Raw genomic sequence first — 14,188 nt, 5'->3', positions numbered from 1 at the left:
AACTTATTTATTTTTAGACCATAAGAAAAACGCTCTGATAGGTCGATTTTTAAAATAATCATAGTATATTATAGCGTGTTTCGAACTTTACGCGATACCTTTTCAGGTGAGAGGCATAACTTTGATTTTCTAAATAGGAAAGTACATCATGTGACACCTTATTTAAAAGCTTTTGAAATACTGATTACAAAAATGTATATTATTTTAAGCCTTTCTGAGAACACAAGCGCAAAATTTCGCTCGAAATGTTTTTAAATGCGTTCATTTTTTCGAATCCTGAGGAAACTATTAAGTATTTTTGAAAAATTTAGACGCAGAATGAAATATTACTGTATTATCTATGATCGAAAGTCCCTGAGAACTTCTATAATATTTATTTTAATAAGTCACAGAGGTGAAAAAAATTTTAGTCTGATTTTTTATTTTAAATATATCATTTAAAAGAAACTTTTTTGTTTATTATAAGGGACTTTCTGCCCTCGGCAATAATGTAGTCTTTTATTCTGCGTTTAAATTTTTTAAAAATATCTATTAGTTTTCTCACGATTCGAAAAAAATAAATGCGGTTAAAAAGAATTCGACCGAAATTTTGCGCCTACTCTCTAAAAAAGGATTAACGTATTATACATTTTTGTACTATTTGAATTTATGCGACGATCCACTGTTTTAAAATGGGTTGAACAGATGTTGCCAGTTGTATGGTCCTCACTATGTGTATCGTAAGTTATTCAACAGGGCATAGAATATACATGGTTAGAAAATATACGCCAAAGTCAGCGCCTCTATGCGGAAAATCTCTGAACTAAAAATTGATGTGGACCATACAAAATGAGGTCCCACTTTTTTTTGTAAAAAAACAGTTTTTGCTATCAGTACATGTCTACGAAAAAGTCTTACATTGATTGACTAAGTGAGGTCCATATACTGGACCTCACTTTGTACAGGACCTCACTTCAACCGCAGTTTCTTTTGATATGTGGCTCACTTCATACGCTGGGAGAAAATATATATATATATATATATATATATATATATATATATATATATATCTATAATATATATATATATATATATCTATAATATATATATATATATCTATAATATATATATATATATATATATATATATATATATATATATATATATCTATAATATATATCTATAATATATATATATATATATATATATATATATATATATATATATATATATATATATACATCCCGCTATCATTTAGAGCTCTTTTCACGTTGCAGTAGTTTAGCATCACCAAGAAATGCTATCATTTCCTATTTATAAGTCGTGTATGTTCGTTTAGAGCACCTTTGTAGGCTTGGCACCGTTGTCGGTTTTTCAATAATCCGATTTTTTTATTTATTAAATTTTTTACATCAAACCATCATTGTAACCTCGGAAGGTAAAATTATTGTATTTGGTATCATTTTAAAGCCAATAGATGTTGCCAGTATATATATACTTAAAATTATATTTGAAAACATAAAAATATCGATCGGTTTGGTCGGTCGGTCAAGTTCAAATAATAAAGACATTGAATCTACCTGCCAGCCGGCTGATTTCAGCCGGCTGGGGTCAACTAACAGGTTTTTTTATATCAATGTTCAGTTGTTATATCTATTTATTTAGATATTTTTTCCCAGAGAGTTGTGTCGGGGAATATTTTACATATTTTAATTTCCAACCTGTTTTATCGAAGCTATCAGTGAATAGTTTAAGATAAATATTAGGTTTTTATGGGATTAAGTCAAAAATATTGGTTGTGATTGTGATGAGAATTACATTTTTAATTATTTAATGTTTGACATTTTGATTTCCATTCAGGAAATCGTTCTCAAAAAACGTTTTTTGTACAAAATGTGTATACACATTTTTACATAATTTGTACAATAAACAAGGTTGAATATTGGAAAACATATCGTTAAATATTAGTTAATTAAAAATGTAATTTTCATCTCAATATCGACCAATAATTGTGGCTTAATCACATAGAAAAATAATATTTGACTTTGCCATAAGAAAGTAGTTCACGGAACCTCGCTAAATAGTTTAAAAAAATCTTATACAGAAATATAAATTCTAAATAGTATGAGGGGTAGCCGACGAAAAATTCGTAAAGACTGAGTTGACTAAAGTTGATTTTGCTTTGTTTTTTTAAACAATCTTAAAAGTCAAAAAGAAAATAATTGTTTGCTTATAAAACGTTTTGTATACATCCTAAAGAAAAACAATTCAAATAAATGTTGTAGACCATAAAAAGTTTTTTATGTAGACAAATACCAAATTTAAATACATAAATAATTGAAATAAGAAAAAACGAAAAAACCGTAAACTGTAAGATATTATGTTTGTAGTAATTTATAAATGTTAATAACTTTGTTTTTTGCCTAACGACAGGTAATATAGCTACTTGAAATTATGGCAATTGATGAGTTATTAAAGTGTGCTAAATATCAAGCAGATCAAAAAATATTTTACAATTTATTCAATTTGTTTATCACAGAAACCGATTATTTAAACAACTGTACTTGTCCAAACAGTATGACTACAAGTATTTTGTAACTTGCAATCGATTCTTTGCGCTTTCAGTTTTAGGGTATATTAAAAAAACTTTAACATATTATTAAATTTTTTATTAAAAACCAGTTTGAATAGGGGACTTTTTAGTTTTTAGACCACTTCACGTTTTTTTAGTTTCTTTGACAAGTGAGGATTGTCTATTCGGTTATTTCTTAATATGGGCTATGATCAATTGTCTAGTCAAGTCAACACTATTATAGAAGTTACCCATACTTTTTCAGTAGTCATTCAGACGGTTCATCTTAATTGTACCCATATGGAACATAAGCCCGAGAAAAGTCTTAAATTCTGTTTGTGTTGTCTCTTTCCAAAACGCAATCCTCGATTTTTCTGAACGACTTTGTGCAAATATTTCATCAAAGTCAATCAGGGTCACTTCCACCATTCGTTTAATCTACATTGTCTTCGCGAGATGCTTCTAACAATGATTGTAATTCAGCAGTGGTCAATCTACGTTTATGTTCAAATCTAGCTTTTTTAGATGTCGAAGGTATATTATTTACATCCATTTTTTTATAAATACTATAACTCACTTTTACGGAGGTAATTAACAATAAAAACGTTCTACTAGAAACTATCAACTTATCCAATATTATAAGGCCACTTGAGGCACAATACGTTTTTACTCAATAATAGTTCCTGTATAAGTAAAATTGTTTTTTAATGTGATTCAATAAAGCACACTAGACATATTGCAGTTTTGCCATCACATTCTTCAGAGTATGTTTTAACTTTTTTAACTTTTCTATCGGCCTTTCTACTAATCATGCTTCTTCTTAAAAATTTGTAACATCTTGTACACTTTCTTCTCTTTGTATTATCTACATCGCTTTGCCTGAGATGGTATTTTTGGATGTAACTTGTCGTGAAGGTTACAACATTTCTTTATTTGCAAATGACTTCGCGAACTCCAGTCTGAACTCAAGGATAGGTTGTCACTTTTTTACGTTTTCTGTTATTTAGCAACTAAGCATTGACTACTGTGGTATTAAATCAGGTATTAAATATTAATTTTACTGCCACTTTTCGGTACCACTTCAGAATTTTGCGTATTGGGCTTTGGTAAGAAGCCACTTGATCACTAAAATCAACACTCTTTTTCACCAAGTTATAATCGAGAATAGTTTGTGGTTTTAGTACTTGTGTATAATTTTTCTTTTCATTTGATTAAACCAAGATACAACTATTATGTTTAAATGATGTAAGGAATAAAACTGGTTTTTTGTCGACCCATTTTATCACTTGTAAAATCAATAATGGGGTTAAGTTCCATCCTGAGTAACTGGCTGCAACTTTTTTAATCGAGATTTTGGTTCTACTTGTTTTTATAGTAAAACATCTGCACATGAATAATTCGTTTCTTGAACAATGATTTCAATTCATCGACCAATATTCTAAAATAAGGTCGTCCTTTTTTTCTTCTACATGTGCCGAGCTCGATTATCGAGCGTTGGCTATCAAATTGGCTATAGTAATTTTGTTGACGGCAGCTCGGAAAAGAGATGCAGAGGATCTGTTAAGCCAATCTCTCAGGTTTCTAAGCCATGACGTTCTTCTTCGACCTGGCCCTCTTCTTCCGTCTACCTTGCCTTGTATTATTAAATGGAGTATATTATATCTCTCTGGGTGGCGCATAACATGGCCAAAATATTCAAGTTTGCGATTTTTAACTGTTTTGACGACTTCCGTAACTTTTCCCATCCGATGCAAAACAACTTCGTTACGAACTCTATCCACCCAACTTATTCGTAGGGTTCTCCGATACACCCAGATTTCAAAGGCTTCCAGTTTCTTGAGAAGTGTATCCGTCAAAGTCCAACCTTCGACACCATACAAAAGAGTAGGGAACACATAACATCTCACTAATCAAATTTTCAGACTTAAAGTAATATTGTTTCCACATAACAGATTCTTCATCTTAAAGAATGCAGCTCTGGCCTTCTCTATCCGTATTCTAATTTCTTTGCTCATATCCCAGTTCTCATTTAGATTACAACCAAGGTAAGTGATACTGTTAGTTCTCTCCAGTTGTTCACCATAAGCTGTTACCACTTCCGGTTGTGTTGGCGTTTTACTGACGACTATCACCTTTGTCTTTGCGGTGTTTAGCTTAAGGCCATATTCATCACACATTGTGGTAATCCTATTAATTAGATGTTGAAGTCCTTCGTCGTCCGGTATATTATAAACTGGTTCTCTTTCACAAAGCATTGGGAATATGGTTTACATTCTATATTTAGAAAAATCTTTTACTGCAAGTCTTGTTCAAACTAAACTAAATTAATACACAAAACAAATTAATCTACATATTCTTTTTTTATAGAAATACAGATTCCTGTCGGATTTTTATCAGTGCGGCATGAGTCACTGGTGTCTCGTATATCCGGACCTCTTATCGCATTACAAACATAATTCTCAATTAGCAGTGCGGTACAAGATACATTTGGGTCGAATAATCTTAAAGCCGTAATAAGACCATAAGACCGTATGTTATAAATACATATATCCCTATAAGAATTATCTTGAAAGATGAAAAAAATACAATAAACAAGTGCAATATTAAGTGTTACTTAAAAAATGGTAAGTCATTCATGGGCGTACAGTTAAAAATAAAAGTTTTCAGTGTTCTATTGCTTGACTATTATTATGTGGTATTCTGAAAATGTTGACATTTTTTCCTGGTCTGATCTTCCTCAACTAACGTCATCTTTCTTAAATGGTGAGTTGTGTTGTTCAGGTCTCTTTAAGTGTTTTTGTTGCTATTCATACTTAATGATCTTCTTTAGACAATGTACTAATGTAGTGTTCAAATGTGGCATTGCCTTCATCATGTAGCGCTGATCTTAATTGTCTGATTAGTCGATTATATTTGTGTTCGTCATTAAGATTTCGGCTTCTTGGCCATCTACCTCTTGCTCTTCATTTTTGGACTATTAGTTGTATAATATAATTCGAAGTGTTATTTATGTTTTCTTGATTTGGAATTGTTAATCGTGTAGCTCCATATGAAATAGTAGAAGATGAAAACGGCAGAATATTCATCCATAAAAAAAGGAAACGCGATAAAGATATCTGAAACAACTGTTTTATGTTATAAGAGATGAAATAGTCCGAAATTACCAAAACAGGTGAACAGGGCACTATAAAGAGGAAGTAGAATTAGCTATGAAACAGCTTGAATGGGGAAAAGAAGTAAGCTTAGACCAAATACCAGCAGGAATTATTCAACTGAGAAAAAATATTAAATGGAAAACAATATTCACTCCATTTACAGAAAAGGCGGTGACCGGTGAATAACTTCTAATACCTCTTCATTTGTAATTATATCCACCCAACTTATTTTTAGTATACGGCGGTAGCACCACATCTCAAAGCTTTCAAGATTTTTAACATTCTTCTGTTTAAGAGTCCATGCCTCAACACCGTAAAGCAAAGTACTGAATAGATACTAAGTAGTTAACTAAAAGTGGACGTATGCAAAGAGATGTATGACGTAATTGTATGGTATTCGCTAAATCCTGTCACGTAATATGCCACACATCTCTGTGCGGTAATTCGTTTTATTGCTGCCAGTTTAAGGTGTTATTAGATGCCGCCATGTTTAATTTCTCTCTACCATCGTATTATCTCGGTTAAATCCTATCATTTTAGGCTTCATGTCATGATTAGACCTATAGGACCGGAGATACGCAACTAAGGCTCTTTTGACATAACATATATAGGAGCAAAGATATATACCTAAGGTCGTTTTGACGTGTTGATGTATTTGATTTCTACGTCGTAGTACTCTATTGGTTAAATGGTACCATTTGAGGTACTGTACGTCACAATTGGACAAATAGGATCGAAGATACATAACTAAAGCCCTTTTGCCAGACTTCTTCGTTTTCTAGTTCCATGACCGTTATCGATCGTTGGATATCATGTTGGCTACCATATTTGCCATCGTGACTTTATTGACAGCAGCTCTAAATAACGATGTAGTTGATTTTTCATACCATTGCCTTAGATTTTTCAGCCATGGTGTTCTTCTTCTACCAGGACCACGACTACCTTGGATCTTTCCCTGAATGATCAGATGTAAAAGATTATATTTTTCAGGGTGTCTCATAATATGACCTAAGTATTCCAGCTTGCGTTTCTTTATTATATTAACCAGTTGTGTAGTTTGGTTCAGCCGTCTAAGGACCTCCTCATTTCTAACTCTGTCGACCCAGCTGATTTTCAGTAGTCGTCTGTATACCCACAGCCCTATAATATAATATAACTGTATAGCCTCAGTTAGAGTCCACGCTTCCACTCCATACAGCAGGACAGGAAAGATGTAGCAAATGTCACTCGAACTCTAAGGTCAATACTAAGATCGTGACTGCAAAGTACGTTTCTCATTTTTACAAAGGCAGCTCGGGCTTGTCTAGTCGGCTTTTAATTTCTGCGGTTGGATCCCAGCTCTCATTGATATTACTGCCGAGATACACGAGTTTCTCTACTCTGTCCAGTGTGGCATCTCCAACTTTTATTCCGTCATCCTGTATATAATTATGTTTTTCTTCGGTTGTCTCCATTAAGGCTTCCTTAAATATTTCCTCCGAATATAAGTTAAAAAGTAAAGGCGACAATATACAGCATTGTCTCACTATTCTTTTTATATTTATTTCATCCGACAGTTCTTGTTCAACCTTTATTATTGCCACTTGATGCCAGTATAGATTTGTAATTATTCGTAGATCTTTATCGATCAATCCCGCTGTTTCCAATATTTCTAGCATTTTGTTATGTCAGATTTTGTCAAAAGCCTTTTGCCAGGCTACTCTATTTAAGTTTTATATCTCATAGTATTCTATTAGTTAAATTCTATTATTTGAGGTACGAAACGTCACGATTTTACTAATAAGACCGCAGATACATAACTAAGGCCCTTTTGACAAGCTGATGTATTTTACATTTCTATCTTATTGTATTCGATTGGTTAAATCCTGTCATTTGCGGTACTGTACGTTATGATTGGGCCACTAAAAACGAAGATACGTAACTAAGGCCCTTTTGACGTGATGCTGTATTTGATTTCTATGTCATTGTATTCTATTGGTTAAGTGGTATCATTTGAGGTATCGTACGTCACGATTGGACTAGTAGGACCGAAGATACATAACTACGGCCATTTTGACATGCTACTCCATTTAATTCCTATACCTCATTGTATTTTATTTGTTAAATCCTTTCATTTGAGGTACTGCACGTCATGATTGGACTAATAGAACTAAAGATACACAACTAAGGCCCTTTTGACATTGCTCTGCATTTGATATTTCTATCCCATTGTATTCTTTATGTTAAATCCTATCATTAGAGGTACTATACGTCACGATTGGACTAATAGAACCGAAGATAAGTGACTACGGCCCTTTTGACATGTTGCTGTATTTAATTTTTTTATTTCATTGTTTTCAGTTGGTTAAATCCTGTCATTTGAGATACTGTACGTCACGATTGGACTTATAGAAACGAAGATATATAATTAAAGCCTTTTTGACATGCTGCTATATTTGATTTTTCTGTCTTATTTTATTTTATTGGTTAAATCCTATCATTTGAGGGGCTGTACGTCGCGACTGGACCAATTGGAGCGAAGATACAATAGGTAGTTGCAATATATAATAACCCGTTACTTTTAACTAAACATGATGCCAGAATGATTTGTGGGTGAAAAAAATATATATATATTCTTAAATTTACTATTTCGTTGTGGGTAATATTATATTCAACAGCGATGCCAAATTTCTGATGCTAAAATGATTGATAATGAAAGTGGGATATACATTTTCATGTATATAATGGCAGCGAGTAAACGGTAAAACCCTGAACTAAATATATATAATATTTTCACTGTACCATCATTTTAGACTCAAACATTTTCTGGAATAAACTTATATAACTCAGTAAGGGATAAAGAGAGAAAGCAGATATTTTAAAATACCAACACGGTATCAAAACTCTAATCAATGAGATGGTTAAAATTCTTGTAACAGGTACAGGAAAAAAGTTATTAAGGTCTTGTAAAGTAGCGTCGATATACAGATGCTACTTTGCAAGACGATGCTAAATTGATGGTAAAAGCATAATGTATCGATGCGAAAATGATAGTAGGATGTATATATATATATATATAGATAATGCGAATGAGATTAAAATCTCACTGTAAATGAGGGTATCGGTCAAGAAGAAAAAAAAATTAAAAAACTATTTCAATCTTTTAATAGAAAACGTTTTGTGCAGTATTTCTGCACTTCTTCAGTTTTAATGATTGTACAGTCATATAAAGATGTTAAACAATGTCAAATGCATAGGCTTAGGTGATAGAAAATACATTTAATAACTACATAAAATTACAGTAAAAAACACATTCAGAGTTTTTTTTAAATTTTATACAAACTTTAAAAAGTCACAAAAATGTCACATTATGTTAACAAAAAAACAATATAATAATATAATATAACACAATACTTCTATTCTATCGCTGATGTACAATATATCGAAACATGAAGCCAGGAGAAAAAGTAACTTGCTTTAATTAGAGCTTAGTAAACAATTTGAAAAAAACTTTTTTATAAAAAAAAGCATGGAAAGTTAACTTTATTGTTGGAGACACCAAAGCAATTAAAAAAAGCAACTATTTTTGACAAAAAGGGATCAACTATTACGAAGAGAAAAACAAAATATAATGTGGCTTTCTATCTATGGAAATCAGACTTTGTACGAAAAATCAACTAGATAACAAAAATACTGGTTTAAGCAGGACAGAATAGAAAAGTCAAATTTTTTATATAACTCTGATTAAAATGGAAGGTTGGAAATATAAGGTACCTATGATCGCTTCCTTAATTATTATTCCTGTCATCCTAAAAGATTCAAACACAACCTCGTACAGGGATTAGCCTTAAGGACTCATAAGTTGTCACATCCTTTATACAGAAGGGTAGCCACTCAGTTAATCAAAACTATATTAGTTGAGAATTCTTATCCAACTTTTCTTATTAATAGATATCTTTTTTCTACTGCAAGGTCCTTACTTGACCCGACTTATACCAATGTGGGAGATTTTTATAATAACATACTTGACAACAATGAACTCCACCTTGATGAGGAATCCACATCTGAGTCTTCTCCTTGATATTTCTCATTACCCTATTTTCCACAGGTTACAGGGAAACTTACTAAATTGTTTAAACCCCTATCTACTAAAATAGGCATCAAAAATTGTAAAACAGTTGGAAATCTCTTTTTACGTATCAAAACACCTTTAGATATTTGGGAGAAATCAAATGTAGTTTATTTATAAACTGCATTTAAAATTTATTTATAAATTGAAAATTTATAACATTTCTTGCAAAGACTGTCATTTGAAGTATATTGGCCAAACAAAAAGAACGCTTAAAGGGAGTGTTATATCTCATAAAAGTGATATCAGATGCAACAAGAACTCTTGTGCTCTCAGTACCCACTCTATCTCTCTTAACCACTAAATCGACTTTGACAATATTAAATCTCTAGGAACTGAGAATAATGTCTATAAGAGATCCTTCCTAGAAATGTGTTACATATTAAGGGAAAAAAATTGCATGAACAGACGACTGACATCGATAATCTCAGCATCATTTATCACTCCGTGCTATTGAATAATTCTTAAAATCCCTCAGTTAAATGTTACATTTCGTTAACTTATACACACCCAAATCCGATCAAGACATGGCCTAAATTTTCGGTTTTTGTCCTCTATGAAAAAAAGTAGCCATCATCGGTTCTACTTTGATACTTCTAAACTCCATCCTTATATTCATTTCAACGAGAACTTCAGCAATTTTCACACATCGCATCCGATGTAAAATCCTTTCCAAAAGGAACCTCATGGTGAGTTAAATAAATTCATATCAATTCATTTCATTAACATTCACTAATTCTAGGTTCCCCAACACAATTTCGTGGTCAATGGTCATCGGTACCTTATATTTCCAACCTTCTTTTTTAATCAGAGTTATATAAAAATTTTGACTTGTCTATTCTGTCCTGCTTAAACGAGTATTTTTGTTATCTAGTTGATATTTCGTATAAAGTCTGATTTCCATAGACAGAAAGCCACATTATATTTTGTTTTTCTCTTCGTAATAGTTGAGCCCTTTCTGTCATAAATAGTTGCTTTTTTTAATTGCTTTAGTGTCTCCAACAATAAAGTTAACTTTCCATGCTTTGTTTTATAAAAAGTTTTTTTCAAATTGTTTACTACGCTCTAATTAAAACAAGTTACTTTTTCTCCTGGCTTCATGTTTCGATATATTGTACATCAGCGATACAATAGAAGTATTGTATTATATTATATTATTATATTGTTTTCTTGTTAACATACTGTTACATTTTTGTGACTTTTTAAAGTTTGTATAAAATTTAAAAAAAACTCTGAATGTGTTTTTTACTGTAATTTTAATGTAGTTAATAAATGTATTTTTTAACACCTAAGCCTATGCATTTGACATTGTTTAACATATTTATATGACTTTACAATCATTAGAACTGAAGAAGTGCAGAAATACTGCACGAAACGTTTTGTATTAAATGATTGAAATAGTTTTTTATTTTTTTTTTCTCCTTGACCGATATCCTCATTTACAGTGAGATTTTAATCTCACTCACATTGTGTATTTAAATTTAGACGGTCGTACTCCTTTCAATCTATATATATATATATATATATATATATATATATATATGTCAATAACAAAGAAACCTACCTCCACTTCTTTAACGGAATCGTCGTTAAGATCTTCATCCATTTTAGAATCGTCTTTATCCTTCTCCTTCTCTTTATCTTTATCCCTTTCTTTGTCCTTGTCCTTGTCCTTATCCTTATCTTTGGATTTTTTCTCCTTATCTCTATCTCTTTCTTTGTCCTTCTTCTTATGCTTCTCTTTTTCTCTCTTGTGTTCGCGATCCTTTTCTTTGGCCCTCTTTTTTTCTTCCTTCAACATCTTGCAGTAATCTCTAAACCAATCCTCGCGTAAATTGTGTGAGTCAACTGCCTTGTACCTGGAATCGCTGTCTACTTTTCTTTTGACGTCCGACCAGTGCGAGTGGCGGTCGATATCTGAATGTTCTCTGAGCATCGCTATGAAGTCTTTCCGCACCTGTAAATAGTATTAGTGTTATTTGATGTTAAGGCTCCGTGGTCAAAAACTATGTCTAATATTTTAATTGGTATTATAATTATCATTTAATAAACATATCGCAAGATAAAAATAATATATGTTTTTATATGTAACCTGTAGGGAAAAAGTTATTAGTATGCTGAAAATGCTGAAAGAGAAAATGCCGGCTAGAAATTTACAACTTATTATAAGTTGGATAATTCTGCCAACCAATAAATAATTAAATTAGTTTCATTTATAAAACATAAATCTATATAGATTTTAAATATCAAAAAAGCAGCATGTAATTCTGATTTTTAATAACTTCAAATTTAAAATATTAAAAATCTTAAAACAACACGTTTGAAAACGTAATATTTATTATGTAGGCTTATATTAGGACAATTCTAAAAAAAAAGAAGTTTAAAAATAATTTATTTAATTTTACCAAATTTTTACTAAGTAAAAAATATACCAAATACTTTTTCAATCATAGATACCGTTTATATGAATTTAAAAGAAGAACAAAAAATACATACTTAATTATCTTCAGGCAATGACTTAACACCATCAATAACCAAAGAAAAAAATTAACAATTAGTTATATGAAAATAAATAAAGCTCATGGGACAGATAAGTACCGTAATTTCTAATGGTAGAATGTGTAAAGTTGATACAAAATTAAAGATATTTTTCAATAAATGTTTTTTGCAGGAATAATATCACCAAGATGAAACAACGCGACTATAAGCTTAATATACAAGAGAGTAAGTATAGTACAGTTGGCTACAGACCTTTACTCCTACTGTCACAAATATATAAAACTTTTACCAGTCATTATAAATTGATTAAAAAGCAAACTTGAAGATTTACCAACGGGACAGGAAACACCCTAAAATAGGACCATATTATGTGGCTGCATTAGGAAATAACCTGATGCAGCCCCATAATACATCTGAAATTTATTTACTACTTCTTCTTCTTTAAGTGTCCTCTCCGCTACGGAGTTTGGCAATCGTCATTGCTATTCGTATGTTTGAAGCTGTTGCTCTAAATAATTGGTTAGATGTGCACTGGAACCAGTCTCTTAAATTGCGCAGCCAAGATATACGTCGTCTCCCCACGCTTCTTTTGCCCTGAATCTTTCCTTGGATAATTAACTGGAGCAATCGGTACTTTTTCCCTCTCATCACATGACCAAAATATTCCAACTTTCTTCTCTTGATGGTGATCAACTAAAAGCCTTTAATAGTATACAACTAAGGGTTACAATGAGGTAGAACAATCTGAGGATTGTGTCAATAAATAATTGCAGAATAGATTGAAGGTACAGAATGTTACTATTTAATACCAAAGGTCAGTACAAAACTTCAACTAGACAGAGTTTTACAAACACAATGAATTGGAATTATTAAAGGATCAAGAGAAGAGGATAAAATCGCACCCAAACTATTTACTCTGTCATTGGAAGACAGTCAGAAAGTCCATAAAGGACAATAAAGAATCTGCGTAAACGGAAAATATTTAAACTGTCTTAGGCTAGCTCATGAAATACTACTGATAGCAACAACTAACGATGAAGTAAGAATAATGATACATCTATAAAAAGAATCACTAGGAAAAGGACTAAAATGAGACTCAAAAAACAAAAAGTATGGCTGACGCAAAGGACACGTCGGAAAACAATATAGGAAGAAAAATATAAAATATGTACCAGAATATATTTATTTCTTCTTCTTTGAGTACCGTGCCCAAATTCGGCGTGGGTGGCTTCCATGAATATTTGCCGATATTGTTTTCGAGCTTGCGTGGCATGTAACAATTCATCTGCTGATAAGCCAGTCCATTGACGAAGGTTTCTGAGCCATCAATATTTCTTCCTACCAATTCCTCTTTTTCCCTCGATCTTTCCGTTTAGTATTAACTGCAGTATCTGCTGCCTCTCATTACATGCCTCAGATATTGTGGTTTTCTCTTTTTTACCATCTTCGTCAAGTCACTTTCGCCTATTCTGTTTAAGACTATGAGATGCGCTGAACCCATGGTATTTTGAGCATTCTACTATATAACCAATTAGTCGAAGGCTTCTAATTTGTTCATCATATTGACCTTCATGGTCCCGGTTTCACATCTGTATAGTAATACAGGATACATATACCATTTTAGGAACTTGATTCTTAGTTGTAAGTTCAGCTGAGAATTGCACAGTATACATCTATGTTTCATGAATTGCAATTGCAATTTCTATACAAGTTTTAATTTCTTCATCCGGATTTAGTGTCTTGTTTATCCAACATCCTAGGTATTTAAAATGGTTAACTTTTGTAATTGGCTCATTGTTGACAATTAATTGCATATGGCCAACGTATTGTATGCTAACCACAAGTAACTTTGTCTTTTATGTATTTATGCCAAGA

General features: G+C 31.8%; 1 protein-coding gene across 1 annotated transcript in view; it reads right to left on the bottom strand.

Annotated features, from left to right (window-relative positions):
- Positions 1-14,188, bottom strand: part of LOC140443559 (transcription elongation regulator 1) — a 91,627-nt gene that overhangs the window by 20,241 nt on the left and 57,198 nt on the right. The window contains exon 11 of the mRNA XM_072534886.1: positions 11,379-11,771. Coding sequence (XP_072390987.1) covers positions 11,379-11,771 — 393 coding nt within the window. The remainder of the gene's footprint in view (positions 1-11,378; positions 11,772-14,188) is intronic.

The sequence above is a fragment of the Diabrotica undecimpunctata genome, chromosome 6, assembly GCF_040954645.1.
Source record: "Diabrotica undecimpunctata isolate CICGRU chromosome 6, icDiaUnde3, whole genome shotgun sequence".
Lineage (NCBI taxonomy): Eukaryota > Metazoa > Arthropoda > Insecta > Coleoptera > Chrysomelidae > Diabrotica > Diabrotica undecimpunctata.
This window is presented reverse-complemented; position numbering and strand designations above follow the sequence as displayed.